This window comes from Daphnia magna, linkage group LG5 (genome assembly GCF_020631705.1).
Source record: "Daphnia magna isolate NIES linkage group LG5, ASM2063170v1.1, whole genome shotgun sequence".
Classification (NCBI taxonomy): Eukaryota; Metazoa; Arthropoda; class Branchiopoda; order Diplostraca; family Daphniidae; genus Daphnia; species Daphnia magna.
In genome coordinates, this window is record NC_059186.1 from 8,689,083 (window position 1) to 8,712,104 (window position 23,022).

Below are 23,022 nucleotides of genomic sequence, written 5' to 3' on the forward strand. Positions count from 1 at the left end.
ACCAAACAATGTAAAAAAAGTGTAAAATATCTATACTATTGTGTCCAGTAAGTTTGGTCATACGGAGTGTGGCCATGCCAATGCTATCGTAAAAATATAGCCTCTCAATGCAGGTTTTTGTCCACACGTGTTGCGATTCAACACGCAGACATTTACCTCCAAAATGAGGGTTGGGTAGGATTGTATAGTTGTACACTTTCCTGCAAGTCTGTTTGAAACATCTGTCATATCAATATGTTACCATGGACACCTGGCCGAGGCATGTCAACAAACACACAAGTTATACAAGTTGTCCAGAACCAGTGTGCAACTGACGTTGCGTCTCGTTGACTGCACCATATTCGCAATGGTACGCGATGTTCAATATTCCGACGAATCTGAATCTGATTGGGATAGTTTATCTCAAGCAGTTCCACCAGCGACTACAGTCGAATCGACGCAACCATCACTAGGTAAAGTAAAAACACCGCCATTTTCTTTTTTCTCTCAATGATCAGTCATCATCACGACCAGTTTCCATTAGCCCAAATGGATGAAAGGCCTAAATTGGCACCAGCATTCAATGAAATGATACCATCAAGCTCCGATTCTTTTCGATCGACGCATGCTGCCAAAGGTCCACTTACCTTCATCGATCGCCAATTGGAGGGCGATGCTATAGTCAGCCCGAAATCAACGCGAGAGTAAGTAACGATCTAATAAACACGCCCCGGGCCGTCTATTCACTGCCAACAGTATTTATCTATTCCTTTCTTTTCCTTTCTTTCTTTCTCTTTTTTTTATTGACTTATCGCAGATCCAGTCCGGTCGTTAGCCTAAAGCCGAAAAACGAAGAACCGAATCAAGTTCATCAAACTATTGAGGCGCAAGTCCTTGACGTCGACTCTCCCGTGATTGCAGCAGACATCAAAGATGTAGAGTTACAGCCGATTCCGTCCAAAGTAAAGCTCAAATCACCCGTATTGGCGTCTCGGCGCCGGAACAATTCCTTTACTTATTCAGAATCGAGTGACGGATTCGATAACTTGGCTTTTGAAGGTATTCCCTTTTTCTTTTTTTTTTAAAGACACACTTAACACAAAGCAACGACGTTCAAGATTTTTCAATTCTCTAAGACGCTAATGTTAGAGACTCGACTAGCGGAGTGTTTAACAATCAGCCCGATCGATCCACGGACCAAATCAAAACGGCCACTATCCAGCAGCCATTGCCCAAGCCAGACGAGACTATTGAAATCTTTACTTACGACAAAACAAACACGGAGTAGGTAACTCGTAATATTCGCAATCAATCAAAACCGATTAATTAAAACGCAAACAAAAAAATTGCAGGTTTAATCAAGTTTCGGAAAGGCGACGCCGAGCGAAAGCAGACGGATTAAGTGAATCAGCTTTTGAATTGTCCAGCCGATTGTGCTCGGAAGTGACCACTGTGATTGGTCTGCCTTTCGTCATTGCCTTGGCCGTCTTATTGCAGTCATTAAGGTGAGATCGTATTGTCAACGGTGACGTCATAATTCCACTACACTCGTACAAGACATTCTTGCTGATAATTCGATTGGCCCTGCCCATTGAATTGTCGATGCACGCCTTTTGTAATCGGCTTTAATGCATTACACAGGTTCGTTACAGCTGGTTTGTTACGGCCTCTGCTGATTGGATTAGTGATTGGCATCTCGGACGGGCTACTAAAACCCTTGCTGGCCGCGCTGCATAATGGCGTCGTCGTTCCGCTCGCCACGTTTTTGCACAATTGCGCATCGGCATTCAAGACATCGTTGATACCCTTGGCTGGCATCTTGAGTCTCATGACTGAGCCTTTTGGACGCTTATTGCAGTCTTGCCGACTCATCGACATCCACCAGCACCATCATAAACCCATCGTGCGAGACGTCTAGATTCGCCGTCTCGCTGTTTTTTTTTTTTGCCTCTCTTCAGCTTGTCCGGCTACTAACTACACTCACCGATCGATATAAATAATGTTCATGGCTGAAGCGCAGCGAGCGAGTTGCAAGTCGAAGCCAATAATTCCGTATGGCCGGGCAAGCAGGTCGAATCTTTTCAACACTGGGCCAAGCCAACTGGAACCCTCCCCCGGAATCCGTTTGACTGGAAAAAGTTCCAGAAGCGACGCAGCATACTTTGGCGTAGGACACGGCAGCGCAAAGCGTCTAATATCCACGAGAATTTAAAAGAAAAAACAAAACAAAAATTTGGGTGGAGGGAAACGAGGGTAGGAGTAGGGTACACTATTTTTAATTTTAAAGTCTTGTCGCTATCAGCGTTCCATCGTCACGATGGGAGGACAGTCAGTTGTGCCAAACTATTCGAGGACGATGTTGTCGTTCGCTGACGTCAGTAAATAATTAGTTACCAGACCAAAAGAATGTGCAGTGTGTAGCGATTTTAATCAAGGAGAAATGGTAAACGAGCACAGTCACGAGCGCTCGCTCATAATACAATACAAAGTTTTTTTTTTTTTTTTTTACTTTGTACAAACTATCGCGAAAAAGAAAAATTCTTTTTAAGTCAAATTTCGGATCACATTCAATTTTAAAAGAAAACGTAGTTAAAAGGAAAATGAAGTATTCCAAAACAAGGAGAGGAACAAGAGAAGAAAAAAAAAACGGGTAAAAATGAATAGGGAGGGGGGGGAACATACAAAAAAATGCGGATGAGGAGGGAGTCGTAAAAATGGTGGGAATAATCAATGATCACCTTTTTTTTTCAGTTTTTTTTTCTTTTCTTTTCAACTACATTGTACATAAGGGTGAAGAGACACGAGGCTTAATTAATTATCCTTAACGCACACGCATACACACGAAAAAGAAAATTACATAAGAAATCGATGCGAGGAAGAGGAGGATTGATTTCATCGTAAGAAGGGACTACAACCAAAGGTCTCGACTCATTTGATGGACGGTAAATGAAAACGCCACTTTCCGACAATATAAACCAAAGAAAGAAGAAGAAACAAATAAAAATAAAATAAATTGACAGCTGTTTTTTTTTTTTGTTTTTGTTTATGGGAGGGGAAATTTCATAATTTGTTGCCAATGAAAAGGTCTAACAAAAAATGATTTACAAACAACGTAAGAGGTTTGCGTGTCACGCGGGATGCATTGATGTACACCTTTAATCGATTTCGTTTTCTTCTTTTTTTTTTTCTGTCTGAAACTCAAAAGAAAATTTTTTTTCTTTTTATCACATGGCGATGGAAAAAATCAAAAAAAAATATAATTTTTTTTTCTTTTTTTTTTGAAGTTGTTGATGGTTGTTTGTTAAATTCAATCTACGAATAACTCGTGAAAACACTTTCAAAGATCCTTCCGGAATCCGGAATGATCACATGTGAAATAATAAAAAAAAAAAAAAAAGAAAAGAAAAAGAAAACCCATTTCTCTAATACAGAAAAAACCCTGAGAGAGAACGTAAACACACTTCCTTTAATTCCCCCCCCTCCCTTCCCCTTCTTCGTAAATGAAAATTAATTTTTACTCTTTTTTTTTATATTAATTTTTCATTTTTTTTTTCAAATTTTTGCTAAGGATTTTTTTTTGCACTCGCTTATCGATTTCGTGATCGATTTAGGATTTTCAGTTTCTTTTTCTTTTATTTTAAATGATATCTCTCGTATGCGCGTGTGCATTTCATTTTTCAAATTTTTAAAAGGAGAGTAAACAAAAAAAAATAGGATGATAATAATAATACAAAAAAAAACCGAAATCTAAAACGTGCGGTTCTCTTTTTTCTCCTTTTTTTTCTTTTCTTTTCCCGCTGTAAAACGGAAGTGAAAAAAAAAATGGCGGCGGATATATAAATCGCACACTCCAAGTCAAGGATTGAAGTTAATAGGACAAGAGGGATAGAAGAAAGTAAAGAGAATTTTTTTTGTTTCTTTTCTTTTTCTTTGTAGGGGATGCAACGAATGACTAAAGATCCTTTCAAAATATTTCAGGATCACAAAAAAATGTTTTTTTTTTTTTTCTTTATCTTTTCTCCATTTTTTTTTTTTCGCGTTTTTTTTTTTTTCGCTGCTTCTTTCGTCTTTTCTTTCTGCACCTCGTAACAAAACAATTTTTTTTTTAACGGGATTCTACAGTGGAAACTACTTCCGACGTGCCTAGGTGAAGTGGAGGATCGTGACCCGATCCGCTACGAACGATGTGATGTCCGCACTCGTCTAGATGACCATCTGCACGAGAAATGAATAAATAACTGTATTAGATCATAAAAAATGTCACAACGCCAAACCACAAACATAAACGAGAAATAAAAATCAAAAAGAAAAAAGAAGATGAAAAATGAATGATTTATTATACCGGTGGCTGTTGTTGGGTCCAAACCGGACGCACTGGCCGAGTCCGGCTGTGGACTCGGCTGACTGGATCGGCTGTTGGCCACCTGCGGTGAAGGCGTTACGCCTTTTACATCTGTTAAAAGATAATGATAATAATCATCGATCACAAAACTGAACAAAGCGTCACCCCCCACATTTAACTGTCCAAAACGTCGCATTCCAGCACCAAGAACAACAAGAAGAAGAAGAAAAGAATGTTACCATCGTCGGTAGTTTGTAGTCGTAAGGCGACGACCAAGTCATTGAGGATCTCCGTCTCCTTGTCGTCGATAAGGCGGAACCGGCTATTGAATAATATCAAATGGGCAAAGAGGCCGTGCAGGTGACTGTGCAAGCCGAGCAGGAGCAACTCGCGAAAGTGCCGATGGTACAGGTGAGCCACGACGTGAAACAGCAAACGCTGAATCTTCCTCAACACCGTCTCGTACGTCGTCGGGAATTCGTGAGCTGCGCATTATCAAGTGAAAATCGCATTTCACAGAGGCGAAAGAGAGCGCACGTTAGCGTTAGAAAAGTAGCCAACCAAAACAAAAACAAAAGAGAAACAAAAGAGAAAAGCCAATTTACCGAATTTGGTAGGAAAGATGCCTTCGTCGTTGACGGTTCGCTGAGCGTACGTCATGACGTAGTCGATGTATTGCGGCGCCGACAGTCGGATTTTTTTACCTCGTTCATCAATCCACGTATACTGTCTGCAAATCGCAAATAAAAGACACACTATACATTAACCCAATAACAAACGGGGGAGAAAAAGAAAACACAACACACACTTGTGTGTCATCATTCATCAAAGAAACACAATGGCCTTATTATGAATCCTCTCAATTATTTGCGGGCGGATATAAATAAAAAAAAATAATAAAATAAAAAATAAAGGCGGGGTCGGCGCAATTGCGGTAGCCATTAAAATCAGGCCATCCGCCAACAAACGCAATAGGTAAAATGAGATTCTAGTCTAACCTTTTCTGAATTGGTACGTGAACTTTGATCAAGAAAAACGATGGCCAGCATAATAAAAAAAAAAAAAAAAGGAAAATTGATGTTACCTTTGACCGGGACCGAGCATGTCGGGACAGCTGGTAGGCGTGCAATACTCTGAAACGGCACCGTAGAGGAGGTTGACGTGTTCAAAAAACGCAATCGCTGTACAAAGAGAACGATGGAACAAACAAAACAAAAAAAAGGATGTTAAGATCACTGGCACACAGGGAAAAAGAGCCAAAACTCATGACCCACATCTAGAGCTTAAAATGTGAAAAAAAAAAACTATTCTTTCCATTTCCATTTACAGTTTGTTCGTGATAATCTCAAGCAAAGTCACGATATGTGTCAGAGGTTTCAACAAACCTTGACGCTCATTGCCTCGCCCTTTTCGCCCTGATATTTACAAATACTCGAGTGCCAAGGATTCGGCCTTTTCTCTTCTTTTTTTGAAATTTAAATCCATTCATTTTTTTTTTTGTAGGGCCTTCCCAATCGCACAGATCCCACAATCACGCCAGATTGGCTAACATCAGGGGCGAAAAGCAAAAAAGACACGAAACCTTTGAAATCAATCAATTGATGGAGGGCGTTTTTCTTTTTTTTGTAATTCAAACAGATTTGAATAAAAATAAATAAAAAATAACGTCAAGGACTTCCTTTGAATTTTTCTTCTTCCATCTTGGAGTCTCATTCGCTTTGCAAAATCAAATAAAAGAAAAAACGCACGGCTCATTAGCCTTGGCCAGCCACATGCAAAATCGCTGAATTGATAGACTGAAGGTCAGATCCGCCTTCGTGATTCCTTTGTTTTATTTTGTTTTCTTCTTCTCTATTCCCCCCACACACACACAAAATGAATGCAACATGTTAATCGTTTTTCTGCTCAAATTTGAAATGCTCGCTCAATTGCAAAACATCGTGAGGTGTTCCAGATTCTTTTCGATACCAAAAGCGCACGTGCATATATAATTGAAAACGAGTTCCCCCCTTCCCCACCCCACTTCACCCAGTTGAATTACATTAATCCATCGGGTACACACACACACACACACACACGCCAGAATCGGTGGCAAATTCATTGAGGAATTATCGCGTGAAACTCATCTTTCTCTTGTTCTTCTTTTCTGTTGCGAAATGATAAAAATAAAGAAAAAAAAAAGAAAAAGAAAAAGAAAAAAACATTCCGAACATCCACGAAGCCCGTTATTTACGTGTCTATCTTACATTTTCCAACGGCTGGAAGCCTGGCAATCCTTTCTGACTGACGGGGGGAAGGGCTTAGAAGATCTTTTTATTTTATAAATTCCCGTTAGACCGTGAAGCAAAGAATAACGCCGCACTATGACAATTTCTCACTCGACCGGTCCTCTCCCCCCCTTTGTTTCCTTTGTCGCAATTAAATCAATTTTTCGTTTTAAGTTATGGTCGTTTCAACAACAAAAATGGAGATGACCTAAAAAATCAGAAGAAGAACATCTTTTTTCCGCTTGAAATGATCCGTTCTTCTTCATTCGCCATAATTAAAAGTAATCATTAAAAAAAAAGCAAAAAGAAAAAAGAAAAAAGAAAAAAAAAGAAATGCTTACTATGCGAGGCGAGCCATTCGTTGAGATCGAGTCCAGGTGGGAGATCGATCAGCTGACGTAGATCGGCTTCGGGCACTTTGCGTTCGAGTACCGTCGACTCCAGGTAGAGCTTGTGCTCGGCGTCTCCGTACTGGCCGTGAGCGGCCGTATGACCCACAAGGCCTCCGACTAATGTCGAAGGCCCGTTGCCGACGCCTCCACCGCCGCCGGCTAGTGAGACCGTACCGGCCAGTCCCAAACCACCGCCGCCGCCGCCGCCACCACCCAGGCCGGCGTTCGATCCGCCTGTCACGCCGGCCACATCCGCCTTCTCTTTCCTCCTCGCCTTCCTACACACAAACAGAACAAAATCATTAAAAAAAACAGAAAAGAAACACATGAGCTTAACGACAGCAACAGTTTTACACAAAACTGTAAACACTCCCCTCCCCTCTCTCTCACTTGTTTCTTTATTTATTTTCAAACTGCGCACGGTGGAGGGGCTCAACCGCACAGCGTCAAACCACTTAGCCATTCGAAGAGGATGAATGGTAGATTACGTCATCATCCGCGAGATGACGCCATTTAACCATGTTAATGGCGCAAGGGTTCGGTAATTTCCTTTTTTTTTCTTTTTTGGGGGGAGGGGGGCAAGTCCTTATTAAAGTGGTTGATAGTAGACGTCAAGTGTTGTTGTCCGAACGGGAGAGAGAGTTGCGAGTTGCGAAACGTGACAACAACTTTCTCACGCTAACTTGAAAAGCAACTGATTAGCGTTGAGCTAATCGTTAAAATGACAACAAACAAAACAACAAACAATTCGAATGTTTCCTGTGACGACGGACTTTTTTCTTACTGCGTCCGGTTGCGTGACACGATGGGCTCAACCGATGCCGATACAACAGACAAAACGGAGATGGCAATCAAACAAGGAAAATTGAACGAATTTAGACCTAAACTTTCGACGTCCATTTCTTCCTGCATTTTGTTTGTTTTTTTTTTTACTTTGTTGGGGAAAAAAATGTGAGCAACTTTATCAATCGCGTCTAAATTTTAAAACAACTTCCGGGTCGGGTTAGTAGGCGTTTACGTTAGCGACGGGAATCAAAAGCAAAACGTTTGAACCCCCAATATTTAGCAACAATTTCGTGGTTCGATAGGATCGGTGCACACTTTCACCCGGGATCGTGACCTCCATTTTCATTTTCAAAAATGTCTTGAAACCTTTTCACACGGCCCATTTTAAGTAGAACATGCACAAGGAAATGAATTTGCAATTCAAATTGTTCAAGTCTCTTTCAGGAACCATTTAATTAAAAAATAATAAAAAGAGGGTCGCACGTTACGTGCGTTCATTACACACCCAAGAGTGGATCGGGGACCGTATGGGTGAGGAGGATATCAAAGAGAAAGTTGTTTTGTTTTTTCTTCCTCGTTTCTCAAGTGGTCCAGTTGACACGAAATCATTCAACGAGATGAAATTTGAATACACCATAAATAAACAAATTAAAAAGAAACATTCACATGTCGAGCACGGATGCGTAGCCGCCACGTACACCACATGACGGATGGTGATGGATATACGTGTGACAAATCATTTTATTTTTATTTTTTTTTTAAAGAGAAATAACAAGAAGAAATAAACAAATAACAAAATTTCTATTCCCCCCTAGTTGAGTTTTTGTCATCCATCATCGGAGAGAACACGGTGAAATTTCTTTCCCAATCTTTGATGATTTGCTTTTCTCTTCTTCTTCTTTCTGGTTAACAAGAATCTTTTCTATTTCTTTTCTCCTCTTAACAAGAGACACGTTTACTCCCCCCATCTTCAAAAAGAAAACAAAAGGGGAGGGGGAGGAGGAGGAGGAGGAGGAGGAGGAAGATGTTTGTTTACCTGGTACAGAGACCGAGGAGGACAAAATGAAGACTCTCGGCGCACAATTTGACCAGACCCTCCATTTTGACGACAGGTACTGAACTGCTCAGAGACACCATCACACCTGACCACATGTCTCACTACATCCGCACCAGCTCTTTTCGATTATGTTTTCTGGTTGATTTAGCTAAACGTTTTCCTTTTGTTTTAACGATCCGAGACTCGCTCACTTAGCCACGCACAACACCTACAGAAATGTGTGTGTGTTGTTTGTTTTTTTAAATATAAAAGCACACACACACACACACACACACACACAAAAAAAAACAGAAAAAAATGAACATTTGTTTTCTCTCCGCGTTTTCTTTTCGTTTGTTTTCTCTCTTAAACTCTTTTACAATAGGCCAAAAAGATCAAGTTCGTTTCGTTTATGTTTGGTGACTCTCTCTTTTTCGACTCCTCCTCCCTATCCCTTAAGAAATAGAGCGCAGTATAGCGCCTACACCAACGAGCCCCCCCCTCTTTTCTCTACGGTAACGATGTGCTCGAGCAAAATTCGTTTCTCCACCCCCAAAAAGGCCAAAAGTTCAAATGCATCGTGACATTTTTTTTAAAAATCAAATCAAAACCTATCGCCTATATATATTTTTTTTTTAAATAACAAGGCAGAACAAATTTCATTTTGTTCAAGTTGTCGTTAAAAGGGCGGCATTCATTGCGCACGGCAGAGGAAACATAACGGACAAGTGGATCGGAACTGGTCTGACAAACTAACGGCGTCAGTCGACCAATCTTTTCCCAACAGCAAAAACAGTAAAAAACCAAAAAAAAAAAGAAATGAGCCTTCCGTTCTATCCCCGCCCCCACCCCCACCCCCCCAAACTCAGAAAACCTTTTCTTTTGTTTTAACCGCCGTTAGTTTTCAATCGAAATGTTTGTCGTATCATCAACCGGAAACTCCGGAAAAATTGAATCTGTTTTTCCTTCTTTCAAAAAAATTTTTTTTTTCGGGTTATCGCGTGATCTAAGCGTCGTCATGGCAACGCCATAGCCGTTCGTGACAATTCTCTTCCTGTTATGCCATGAAATGACGCAACTAAATATTGAAAACAGCCTTGGATTTTTGTGTGTTTTTTGGGGGGAGGGGGACCTTCTCGGAAAATGTTTTTTGTTTTGTTTAAATTTTGATTGACGAAAACGATAAAGGCTGAGGAAATGAATTTAAAAACCAAAAAAATGAAATAAATAAATCTGGTTGGATCTTAATTGATGGGAGAATGTGGCCCGCGTCGATGGCGAACCAACTCGAACCGGCTCACGCATTTTACGCACGAGCTACTCAACGTATTCATCGAACGACGGATGATCTTCTTTTGTTTTCAGTTTTCACGTTCGTTTCATTCCTTGCGTGCTCTTTCGTTTCTAGTTTTTCTGGGACAACGATCGCCAAACGGAGAGGGAAGAGGAGGCGAGCAACACAGCCAGCCAAACAACGAAAGAATATGAAACGACAGGCGAATACGAAATAAAGAGGAAATCACGAACTGACCAAATACAGACACCAGACTTTGTCTTTGGGTTACCATCAAATAGCCCCCCCCCCCTTCCACCCCACAACAAAGAAAGAAAGAAAGAAAAAAAAACGAAAACGACCACTCCCTTACCCTCAATACGACAGACAATAGGTCAACAACAAAACCTCCCAAAACCGGATTTCCCGCAAAGACGTTGTGAGATACCCACAACGAAAATTTGAAAAAAAAACAAAAAAACACACACGAAAAAAAGGGGACAACACCCAACTTTAATGTCGTAAGGTAACGACAAATCAAACAAGAAGCAAAAAACAAAAAGGTGATTTAAAAAAAAATGTCTTTTCCTCCCTTTCGTTCGGGAAATTTAAAAAAAAACGACGGCCAAGGACGAACGACCGTCAAAATGTTGAACGCAGTGGACGGTCCCCGCACGCCAGTTCTAGATCAATCCAGATGGTTTTATCGCACACTGGACATAACTCCATAAATCTCGTTGTGTGTAAGGACGTGCGCGCATCTAAGCAACGGTTTGCATGGCATGAGAATAGAAATAAATTTTTTTTTTTAAATGGCCAAATATTCAAAAGCCGATAAGGTTCACTGGACTCGTAGGGACACAAACACCCCCCACCCCTCCTCCCGCACACACAAGAAAAAAAGCTGCAACTTTTCAATCGTAAACCCAAACTGACGCAATAACAGCAATAATAATAATAATAAAAAAAAAGGCTGTGAAAAAAAAAAAGGACGGGGGGGGGCGCTACCGACATCTCCACCATTTTCTTTCTTTCTTTCTTGTCGGCTATCGGATAATGTGAACAAACAAAAAATTAATAACTGGCGAATCTTATTATTATTATTATCAAAAAAAAAAATAAAATTCTGTTCTGGTCAAAGACGCACCTGGCGTCCCGACTCAATGACGCACACATTTCCTGTGTGTGTGTGTGTGTGTGTCTGCGTGTGTGTTTTAAGAGCCAACTCAGCAGACACGCGGCAGAAAACAACTCGGCCACTGACTTCGATTAGGCGCTACCATGACAACAACAGCGAAACAAAATAGAACGAACTTCTTTTTGGCCTCGGAAATTCATTTGATGTTTTTTGTTTTTCTCAAGAAATCAAAACGGAAAAGAAAACTTATGAATAATTTAATTGTTTAAAAATAAAATACCCCAATCAAATATTTCTGGTGTGAAAAAAACAAAAAAAATGCTGATTTCAATCGAAACAATTGACAAGATGGCGATGCACTGTTGATGACGTGAACAAGCAGCACTTCCTCCGAACGACAAGCGACATGTTTTCTTTCTCTTTTTCCAACACAAAATGTGAACTAAACTGCCTCGAATTCGAACGACTGTCGACTTGAAAATGAGAAAAAACAAAGGCACACGGGGCAGAAAACCAAACACGTCTAGAGCGTAGCCGAGCCCAGCGATAACTGACGAACGTTGCCTTCTCTCTCCTTTTCGTTCGTGACTCCCGCACGCCTCCCCAAAAACAACGCCATTCTCTCCACCCCACTGTCTTTTCCTTCTTTTTTTTTCTTCTTCAGATTTGAACTCATCAAGTCTAGACCGCTGCGGCCCTTACTTTTCATTAAAAATCTCCACATTTTCGAAATTTACTTTTGTTTCTTGATTTATCTATCAATTCAATTGATTGATTTAGAAAAAGAAAACCCACACATCGTGTCAATCATTTGTGTGCACAGCTCCCCCCTCCCAAAGAAAGAAAAAAAAATACATGAATTCAATGACTCGACGTCCTTTTTTGTGGGTAAAAACCCCACAAAAGAAAAACAAATCGTAGCCATTAAACCAGAAGAACGAAAAAATCAAGGTTCGATTTCTTTTCTTCGTTTCAGCAGATTGGCTCTCTTGTTTTCGTTTTATCCGACTAAATATGTAGGACGTTCGTGTTGATATGTTTTTCCTCCCGTTTTCTAGCACAGTCCTCGTTGCTATTGAACCTGACCTACTGCAGCCGATTTTTTTTTAACGAGCAATCATTTTTTTTTTTTTAACACAAAAACGCATCGGCACCGGTTCTTTTAAATTTTTTTTCCAGTCTGTGTCCCTTTTGTCCTACCTCTCTCTTTTGAATATTCCCCTACAAGCATTCGAGATTTGCGCGCGCTACCATTGAAAGGAGGTACCTACAAGAATGGAAAGTTGAGAAACCGGGACAGCTGGCCATCGTGTCCCGATTCTCAGCCTCTTTCACCCCCCCCCCTCAACCCTCTCGCCCGAAATTGTAAGTAAACTTTTCTTTTTTTCTTCTTCTTTACAATTGCCACTGGCTTTAAACATTACTGGTCCATGCTGATTCCATATTCAAACAAAAGCAAAGAGAGAAGTTGAAATAAAAGAAAGTGTCCTCATCATCACGGATGGAAAACACGTGTTGCACATTGTTTTTATTTGTTCTTTGATTCGAGATCTTCTTCTAATTTGCCAGGAGAAAATGTGGAGGGAGAAACGCGTAGCGAATCTTTCTTAATTTTAGAAAATTGTCTTCTTTCTTTTTTTTTTTGATTTTTCTGTGGCCATCCAATCAATCGGCTTTCGGTTTCTCGGCCTTCCATTTCGCTGGCTCACACGCACAAAATCAAAATGAAAACATTCGATTCGCTTTCATGAGAAAACAGCAACGACAAAAAAAATGGACCATCCGTCACATTGACCACCACCTGGCAAATACATATTTTATCGTTACCAAGACTCTAATGATGTCGTTGAAAACAAAACTTTCTCATGCCTCTCCACTTCGTTCGTGTAAAAAAATGAAATAAAATGGCCAAATTTCGGCTCATTTTTTAAAAAGAAAAATCTCGTTTCAAATGAAGCCTTTCGTGTTTAGCGACTGTGATGGTAACACGAATTTTCTGCCTACCTTTTTGTTTTGTTTTGTTTTTTTCTGTACCGTCGCCATACGTCATTTCACTTTCCCTTCGCAACTGGTTCGCACACGAAACATCGAAAAATCTCTTTCGTTTGATTTAGGTGGGGTGGGTAAACTGCGTCGTCGTCGAAAGAAAAAGGGAAAAAAAAATGGAAAATTGCGAACGCGAAAGAAACGGCGAAAGCCAAAAGAAAATTTTCTCCTCGTTTTCTAATTCTCTTTGGTCGGTCGGCGAAAATTAATTATTCTGGGGGGGTTGTGTTATCTGTTTGACTGTTGAGACATTCTTTGAGTGCGGATCGTATTTAAAGGGAGGAATTCTAAAAATAAAAAGAATTTCTGATAAGATTTAAAAAAAAACAAAAGAAAAAAAAAACTTTTTTGGATGAATTCATTAGACCACGACGACAATTCACGAAAGATCGGGACTGGCAGAAAGAGAAGCGAAAGTTCTACGAACCTCGGCCATTTTTAGTTCAATCACGAATTGACGTCACCTTTCACTTTTTTTTTCCCCCCTCCTCTATTCTCCCCCCACCCCATCCACCTTTATTTATTTATTTCTCTTTTATTATTCTGGTTCTTCTTTTTCTTTTTTGAAATTTTCGTTGTTGCTTCTTTTCACGAGAAAAACCACTCCTCTAAGGTTAAAAAAATAAACGCAACTTGTATAAAGCTCTTTACATTCAAGTTATTTATGCGCTTGTTCTACTTTCACTTTTCTCTTTTAAATGTTGGCACCACACCCGTACACAACCCCCCCTACAACCTATCGATACGACCACTTTTGTTACTTTGTTACTTCATTACACAACACAAACACACACACACACACACACACACACAAACAAGTTTATCTCTTTCTTATTCGCTATTGATCTTTCTGGCTGTTATTTGCATAGCAACCAGTCCACAATCATAGCGCAAAGGCTACAGGGGAAAATTCAAAAATAAAAAGAGAAGGGCCAGATTGAGGACATTATTGTTTTGTTTGTTTTTTGTTTTTTTTTTAACCTTTAAAAACCCGTGGCTGTTTAAACAAGCAGAAAAAAATGAATAATAAGAGATAACTCTGCGTCTGGCAAATATGTGTGGCATTGGAAGGAGGACTATTGGAAAATGATGATCGATATCTGTCAATTGCGACGCCGTTTCACACACTAATAGAGAGTCACGCACAACGAATGCGACAGTGAAGAGAACATGACACATTTTGAATCAAAAAAAGAAAAAAAAGAAAAAACAAAAAGGCCAGAGATGTTTGCCTTCGCTTCAACAGAGCCACATGCCCTTCACGGTATGGAAATCAGAATTCAAATCCCTTCCTTTCTTTGCCTTTCTCGTTGCTCACGAAAACACACCCGAGTTTACCCGCAGCCAAGATCGACTTTCATTCTTTTTTATCTTTTTTTGAAGTGAAGGCCAAAACTAAACGGCAAGTACCTACCCCGCAACATAAAAATGAAACGTTTCTTTTCTTTAAAACAAGAAAAATAAAAGAAAAGGGGCGACGCAAAAACAAAAGAGATACGAATCCGATTGCGAAAAAAAAAAAAAACGGGTATGAATTCTGAAGAAAAGTCTGTGGGAATCCATCACACGTCGTGACAACTGGTGGGGAACGAGAGAGCGGAGAGAAAGACGATGCTGGCACCGAAAACTGCAGCCACGTCATCATCGTGAGTGTAAAGCTTCATTTTCCGAACTGGTACACACAAAAAACATTTGGCCAATTCGATGACCATTTTCTGTCATTCGGCCTGAGAAAATAAAGCGAGACCAGCGGGCAAAAAGAGGAGCGCAATAAAATATTAAAAAAAACTACGCCATCTGTTGCTAAAAGCTTTAACCTTCAGTTTTCTGTTTCAATTCATTTGACAAAGTGGAAATGCTTTAAAGAAAAGAAAAGAAAAGGAAAAACGAAATGTATAATGAGAAACACACAATTGCTAGGTTGCCTGTTGAAAATAAAACGATGCAAGAGCGCAACAAACCATCCATTTTACGGAGTTGAACGTGAAAAAAAAAAAAAAAACTCATCTCCCCCCCCCCTCCCCCTTAAATGGTTAAGTTCATTTCCCAGTCATCAACAAAGTCGTGTGTGCATACAGCCTTGGCTTATTATTTACACGACCGCTAAGCGCGTTTAAGTAGTGAGGGAAGCTTTCTTCTCTGTGTGTGTGTGCCTCTTTCGTTCGTCCTTTCCTTATCCAACGCGAGCATCTTATCGGCTCATTTCCCTCCCGCTCTCTGCACCGCCACCACTTTTGTGTGTGTTCCCGTTTGTTTTTTTCCTCCCCTCCCGAACCGGTGAACAGCTCAACCGCAACGCCATCTGCGTCCTGTACGTATTACAAAATATTAAATGAAAATATTTTAAATAAAAAAGAGGAATTCATTTTTAAGGCCGGTGAACCTTCCGCGTTTTGAATATGTAATCATAGCAGCAAGGCTGTTCACCAACTTTTATATCCTAGTTCATATTTTTTTTTTTTATGTCATTTAGCGGAATAAAAAAAAATGGCAATGTCCAAGAGCGAAAAATCGTAAAAAAAACAAAACAAGCGAAAATGATGGATTTTTAATGACGTCGTACGGTCGTAGGCGGTCAGGAAAAGTAAAAAGCGGAACACACAGCCGACGACATCCGGTAACGAGAAACTGCTCCACATATTTGCTCTGGCTCTTTTTTTTTTTTTTCTGTCCATCTTACCCCCCCCTCCTCCCCCTCCAAAAAAAAAGATTAAAATATTAAACAAACAAACAAATTTAACAAAAAAAAAACGTCATCTTGACGTCATTTCTCATATCCGGAATAATCCGTTGTACGTCGTCGTTTCCTCTACTCCTCCCAACCAAAATACACAATCCCTCCCCCACCCCACACCCAACACCCCCCCTCAAAAAAAATAAAATAAATAAACTCGACTAACGTTCTTCCTCCTTCCTTCCACAAGAAGAAGAGATGATTAGCTTTACTAGCCGACAAAGACATCATCAACTTTGATCCGGGGTGTGTGACACATGGACAAGAAAAACACAAAAGTGAGAGAGAAAAGGGAGAAAGGTCCGGATGAACAACGTCACCTCATCACACCCCCTTCCCCCCTTGGTTGGTCTGCCCCATCCCTTCTCGTTTGATGTTAACAAGCGTCAACCACTTGAGCCGACAGGCCAAGTGCCTAATTGACTCTCCTCTCTCCAACTAGCCTTTTTAAAAAGCCCTCACCAAGGGTGGGCGAGAAAAAAAAACAAAACAAAACAAAACAAATGAAAAAAAAACAGAATAAATAAATAGCCGATGCGTTGATGAAGCTCAACCGGTTACCATGGCAACGTAAATTAGCTGCCCGATAACTACGCAGTTGAAAAGACACTCGATATATTACGACCATCGCAAACGTTTGCGAGTGCAACGAGTCCTGCGCTCTTATCGATGGCTTCTTTTTGTTTGATCATATCTCTTTCTATCTCTCTCTCTCTCTCTCTCCCTCCCTCTGTGTGTGTAGGTTAACGTCGATTACTGCCGCCTTTCATGTTTCGCTAACCACAATCTGCTCAACCACAATTAGGAATTAGATTTCTAATTTGTTTCTTCATTTAAAAATAAAAAAATAAAAATTGGGCGCGTTTCTTCTATTCCTACACCCTCAATGAAGAGTAATGACCCGTGTTGCTTCGTGCGGCTGCCTTTTTTCTTTTCGAAAACAACATAACAAAAAAAAAATTGGACACGCACACAACTTTTTTTTTTCCGCTTTTTCTTTACAACTTCGAGTTTGGTTTGGTTTTTAAATTTTACTCTTTTCCGTTAATACGAAATAAAATCGTGTCGTTCATGAATATTCGTTGGCTGAATTTCTTTTTCTTTCGAGTTTGACAGGTAACAATAAAGAAAAACACGTGTCGGTTAATAAAGTAACCCACGGAAAGAGAGGCAAATGAAATGAAAACTACCGCGGTCCGGTTTCAAAAAAACCAATAAAATAAAAATAAATTAACTCAAACACACAAAATGCTGTTCGAGTTGACTCTTTTCAACGCGAAGCGGATGCTGAAAGCTCATAACGAATCATCACGAACGAACACAAACAAAAGCTGAAAACCAACAATCAGGTCAATCCTTCGTCCTTTATTTGACTCTTTCCCCCTCCCTTCTTTTGAAATCAAGCAGACGACAAGAAACACGATCTATAATGAAATGGGGAAATCAAATGCTCTTTTTCCATTTCATTTGAACTTTGATCGCAGTCAAAAATCCAAACGCAGTTTGATCGTGACCTTAAAAAACCTAATCGAATCCGACTTTTCGATAGACTCTCTTTTTTCGTGTGTGTGTGTGTGTTTTGTTTACAAGTGAAACCCTTTAATTTTGTTGTTGTTATACTTTGATTAGAATATTATTTCATTTTTCCAAACGATTGACTAGTAGCCGAAAACTAACGTCATTACGAAAGGCCTAAACCGCAGTTGTTTTTCAACTGTTCTTTCTCTCTCCTCCTCTTTTTCGCATCGTTTTCCTCATACAGTCCAGTTCTCATCTCACGGACTATTAAAAAAACTACACTAACGGACACCGCCGCGGCCATTCGATGCTCCCTGCCCCAACTACTCTAGAATTTCAATCCCACACTTCCTGTACGTATCGATTGGCCCGAAGAAGCCAACACGAATCGGCCATTCGGCTCGTTCGAAAATTGACCAACAAAGAAATCGAAGAGCCAAACAAGAAAAACAAAATCGTAGAAACAAAATGCCCAACAATCACCGAATTAAACCCAACCCCCCAAAAAAAAGATGGCGGATCATCGATTTCAGCCGTCCACAAAAAAATTAAAAAGACAAAAAAAAAAAAAAACTCAAAAGAAAATGGCAAAAAGCTTACGCTAAAAGGGCCGTCAAGTAGAGAACTGGACTGCTGAGGTGTCTCATGCGCTTGTTCCACGATCCGGCCGAAGTGTCGTTATGTGTCGCATTGGCCGGATGGACCCGTAACACCGTCATCGTCCTCAACAGCCCCATCACAACGAGGCAAAGAGTCACTCGCACACTAGAAAACTAAAACGATCCGCACGACAACAACAACAACAACAACAACAAACTCCGAGTTGGCGAAACGCACAGCTCAACGACACGACCATCTGCTACGACGATGGCCACACGAATGAGCGTAAAAGAAAAAGAAAAGACTTAAACAAAACACACACACACACTAGACAACAAAAAAAAAATGCCTGGAAAAAGAAAAAAAGAGTCCTAGAACCAGCGAACGTAGCAGCAGCTCTGAAAAAAAAAAAACCCCAAAATGCGAGGAGGGAGTAGATAAGAAGAAGAAAAAAAACGAGCCAGTGGGCGGAGTTTCGAGTTCCAGCCACGACAGCCGTCACTACTACTATCACGTTCTTTTTTTTTTCTTTTCTTTCGGGAATATATACATAGACATCGAAACACACACACACCAGTATTGCGTTGATGGAGTGGATGCAAGCTCGTTTTTGTCTTGTTTTCTTGTCTCTCTCATCCACCCACGCATGAATCGGCCGAAAAGTACCGATTTCCCGCAAGAGCTAGCGGGGAGTAAAGAGCACACGTACAGAGAATGAGAGAGAGACACCTTGTTGTTTGTAAACTCCATAGAAGAAAGAAAGAAAAAAGAAGAAAAAAAAAGAGAGGCGAATGTAAAAAATAAAAAGGCGGCCATCAGCAACATCAATGGCCTGGAAATGTCGTGATCCATGAGACGGATACCGTTAAATTAAATAGAAAAAAAAACAAAAAGTAAGCCCCTGGCGGGCAGGTGTAAACAACAACAAAAAAAACAAGCGTGAATACACGTCCACAATTTATAGGCGTTCGATATCATAAACCAATAGCGTGCAAAAAAAAAAAAAACCGTATGCCTTTTCGAGTGTGTGGCGGGAATGAGGGCCAGTTACACGGGAAAGACTTCAACTTCCGAACTTGTTTTTGTTTGTTTGTTGTTGTTTTTTTTTGGAGGGGGGAGGGCTGGATCTACTGTCTGATTCATCATTTAATTGCACTGGTCAAAACGAAGTAACCAAGGGAACCCGTTCCGCAACGTTTTGCTCGAGCAAAAAGAAATAAAGAGAGAAAGAAAGAAAGAAAAAAGAAACATTTGTCGTGTTCATGTTGAAAATGAAAAAAAGGAATGGGAAACGCGGATGGAAATGACTGAAGCGGAAAGAACGCAAGGTCCATAACCTCTGAGCCGACTGGAAATAAAAATAATAAAAAAAAAGCAAGTAACAGAAAACATATCAAATAATTATCACGGGGAATGCCATTTTCGCCCTACCGCAACAATTCACATGAAAACAAGCCTGCAAGGTGTGTGTGTGTGTGTGTGGGGATTCACAACAGAAGTACGAAAAAGGAAAAAAAAAAAAAGTAAAACTAAAAATATACGAAAATAATTTCAATGGAATAAAAAAAAAAAAGAAAAAACAACGGACTTCCGCATTTCCGGGCCGGTCCACACCACCCGTCACCACAAAAAAAACATTCCCGCGGGCAAATTCGATAAATCCACGACATTCTTCCACCCCCACCCCCCCTCGATCAATCACACACACACACATACAACACACAGATGAGAAAGAAAAAAGAAAGAAAAAGCTGTGGCCAATCCAGTATGAAAAAAGCTTCGACCTTTCTCCCCATTAACTGCGCGGGGAGACACGAGAGACTCTCTGCTCCGGATAAAAAATAAAAAAAACAAAAGAATCCTATCCATCCATCCGGTCGGTTCGAATCCAGCCAAATGCCTATCGAACAACAACCAAAAAAAAAAACCCTTTTGAAGGGAGCCAATCTCGAGAAACTACGCCGTCCGTACGTCACTCACACGTACAATGTTTTCTATACTTTTCTCATCTATTTATCTCATCTCTTCATCCCCAATTCTAACCCCCCATTCCCAGCCAACCAAAACTATCGTTAACTGCCATTCCGTGAGTCTCGTAAAAGCATCGGAAATCGATCTTTATCACGACATCGCAACTTGCCAGTCCAACAAACTCTTTTTTTCTTCTTTTCTTTATCGCATTATGTACGTCGTCTTCCCTTTTTTTTCTTTCTTTTTTTTTTTTAAACATTTTTCTGGCTCACCTAGTTACCATAATAACAAAAGAGAGAAGAATTTCGTGTACTACCGGAGTGGGGTGGTGTGGGAGGTTAAAGGCGGGAGGAACGTCTGATTTGAATGGCGCCGCGCCGCACCTTCGTTTCTGCTGTTGCCCCGTGTTTTTTTTCTTTTCTTTTTGGGTAGAAGGTCGACGTCGACGCCTCTGGCTTTCTCTCTTCGTCTACGTCACGTCCAATCAATAATAGTAATAAAGAAAACCTACGTCAGCTGATCATCTCCCAGATTTTTTTTTTTTCGCACCCGAAAGTCAAAGAAATCAAAGATGTCGGGAGAGAGATTCGGCCGAATCGGACGGATCTCTCTCGGCTACTCTTATGTGACTCGAAAAATATTGCGTTTTTTTTTCTTCTTCTTCTTTTTTCATTTCAAGGGGAGGAGGTTGTCGGGTAGAAAGAAGAAAAAAAGAAAAATAGAAAGACGCCAGTGAATGTGACGTAGTCAACGCCGCACTGCGGGAAATTCGCCATCAACCATGAAAAGGATTAAATATAGCTCAACAACACACACAAAGAAAGAAGCTTGCAAACTTGTGACGTTCTTCATTATTGATTTACTTCCCTTTTTGCTTATCGTCCACTATCCCCCCCTTTATTTTTATTTTGCAATTTTTGTGTTGCTAATTTGTTCAATGTCCTACCGTGCCTCCCTATCTCTTAATGAGAAGACGCGCGCTAGATTCAAAAAATTATAAATATAAAACATCCGTTTTTCATATTCAATTGACTCGTTTAAATGAAAGGGGGCTCTGGCTAACAGCCTAAAAAAACCCTCTGGTGGCAATTTGGGTAAAACATTTTTGTTTTTGTTTTTTTCTTTCCTCAAATCAAAATGGCTGACTCATTATCCCCGATGACATCACGCAGGGAACAATAAAAAAGAAAATAAAAGTTACTCTTCCACATAGCCGAAAGCCATAAGCCGCGTACGCGATGTCGCTGCACAGTCCTTTTTCGATGTACACAAATACGAGGCTAAATTCGGACATGATTATTTCCCATCGGGATTGTTATCAACAACAACAGCAAAAAGGTTAAAAAAAAAAAAAAAGAGAAGCTCTTTCTCAATTGATTGCAGCAACAACAACCCCCTCACCCAGGGGTTGTTGGATGTGCGTTTGTTCACGTTTTCTCTCCCTTCTTTCTTTGAGAATCTTCCCTTTATTTCTCTTTCTCTCTCTTTTCCTAGGACGTCCGTTTGTTAGTGTCTTGGCCGTTGAGGAGAGACGATGAGAGTTGTTACTCTAAGGCTGCTGCTGGCCTGCTTGATTGAAATGCTATCGACCAGCTGGGTGCCCGAGGGTCTGCCCTGACTGCAGTTGATTGTCACGCCGTCAGTAGAAAATAAAAAAACGGAACTCATTATTCATTACGAATAGAGGCAACCAACAGCAAAGAATGAATCCAACCTTTCCCATTGTTTGGCCCGTTTCTAAAACAGCTGATCGATTTCTTCCTCTTTTTTGGAACGACTAAAAATAACATCTGCCAAAGGAAATCGATCTCACTCGGATGGTGAAGAATAAACGTTCGCTAGTATTCAAGTGCGTAAAAGCAATCACGTAACGTACAGAGCATCTAAAGCTTTTTCGACGTTTGCACGGCTTCAATAGAAGAAGACACAGAGTGGAAAAGGTCAATCAGCGTTCAGAGACAACACAAAAACCTTGACGTGAACGATCGGCAGACGTCGATTCGAGACACAAAAGGCAGCAGCAGCAACGTACAAGATAGGAAAAAAAAAAAAAAAAAAGTTACAATCTCACGACAGCTCGATAGTAGTGAAAGCAATCTTTTGGAATATGCCCCCTCCTCCCCCTTCACTTCCCATTTTATGGATTGTGTAACAAACGTTACGGGGCCACGAGAGAAGGGAGACCCAATTTTAAGACTAAAATATGAGAAATGGTTGCCAAGACAACGAGCAAAAAGAACACACGAAGCAAACAAATGATTGGACGAGAAAAAATGTTCGGGAACAAGTAGACACGTTTCAAAAAGAAATTTGCAATCGAATGTTTCATTCTGTCGGCAGAAGGGAAAAGCTACGAGAATCGTCGAGGCACGATTACGTTGCATAAAAACCGATCGGCATCGCACAAAAGCCAGCAATGAAAGAATCATCCATAAAACATTGGCTTACCCCATGAGCCAGTCGACAGTGTCTCTGAGGTATTCGGGTAGTTTCTCCAGCTTGAAATCGTTGTGGGGGGAAGAAAACAACACCGAAAATGACAAGGTAGGAAAGGAAGGACGTCGGCCACCCAAGGTTGCTTTTTTGTTTTCTCAAGCAATGCAAGCAGCCAGCAGCAGAACACACTACTTCTGCCCCAACAAGCAAGCCGCCAGCAGCCGAGCAAGTAGCAAATGTTGACCGAAGAATTCACAATGTTCAAAGTGGAAGTTAAATTTGTCCGATCTTTTCTTACAACTGGTTGCTTGTTTAATTTCGATGGTGCACGATTAATGCCAGTTATAATATTTATAGGCTAGCGATTCGAATTTGCAACCAGCGAGGTGCAGAGTGCTGGTGCTTTCGATCATTCCCCAACTGAACTGACGTGAGCCTAAAAAAAGGAAGGAATGTCGTCTGCAAAAACATGGCCACCGCGCGCAGCGCCAGACAAATTCTGAT

General features: G+C 40.5%; 2 protein-coding genes across 5 annotated transcripts; one reads left to right on the forward strand and one right to left on the reverse strand.

The window, feature by feature from the left end:
* On the forward strand, positions 1-2,656 carry LOC116922951. 2 transcript variants are annotated; one of them, XM_032929449.2, is made up of 6 exons: positions 1-452; positions 524-683; positions 797-1,038; positions 1,116-1,263; positions 1,332-1,484; positions 1,621-2,656. In XM_032929449.2, the coding sequence occupies exons 1-6, from the start codon at positions 347-349 to the stop codon at positions 1,895-1,897; spliced, it is 1,086 nt and encodes a 361-aa protein (XP_032785340.2). In that variant the 5' UTR covers positions 1-346; the 3' UTR covers positions 1,898-2,656. The 2 variants fall into 2 exon arrangements, with proteins under 2 accessions (XP_032785340.2, XP_032785342.2); XM_032929451.2 differs by having other exon boundaries at positions 298-452; positions 514-683.
* A 360-nt stretch (positions 2,657-3,016) lies between these two features.
* LOC116922937 (MOB kinase activator-like 2) lies at positions 3,017-22,952 on the reverse strand. Of its 3 annotated transcripts, XM_045174012.1 has the most exons (8): positions 11,494-12,527; positions 8,803-9,031; positions 6,930-7,258; positions 5,406-5,502; positions 4,927-5,051; positions 4,561-4,806; positions 4,322-4,432; positions 3,017-4,194 (listed from the first exon to the last, which is right to left on the reverse strand). In XM_045174012.1, the coding sequence occupies exons 2-8, from the start codon at positions 8,916-8,918 to the stop codon at positions 4,085-4,087; spliced, it is 1,134 nt and encodes a 377-aa protein (XP_045029947.1). In that variant the 5' UTR covers positions 8,919-9,031; positions 11,494-12,527; the 3' UTR covers positions 3,017-4,084. The 3 variants fall into 3 exon arrangements, with proteins under 3 accessions (XP_045029947.1, XP_045029948.1, XP_045029946.1); XM_045174013.1 differs by lacking the exons at positions 8,803-9,031; positions 11,494-12,527 and adding an exon at positions 22,531-22,952; XM_045174011.1 differs by lacking the exons at positions 8,803-9,031; positions 11,494-12,527 and adding an exon at positions 18,112-18,477.
* Positions 22,953-23,022: the final 70 nt, after the last annotated feature.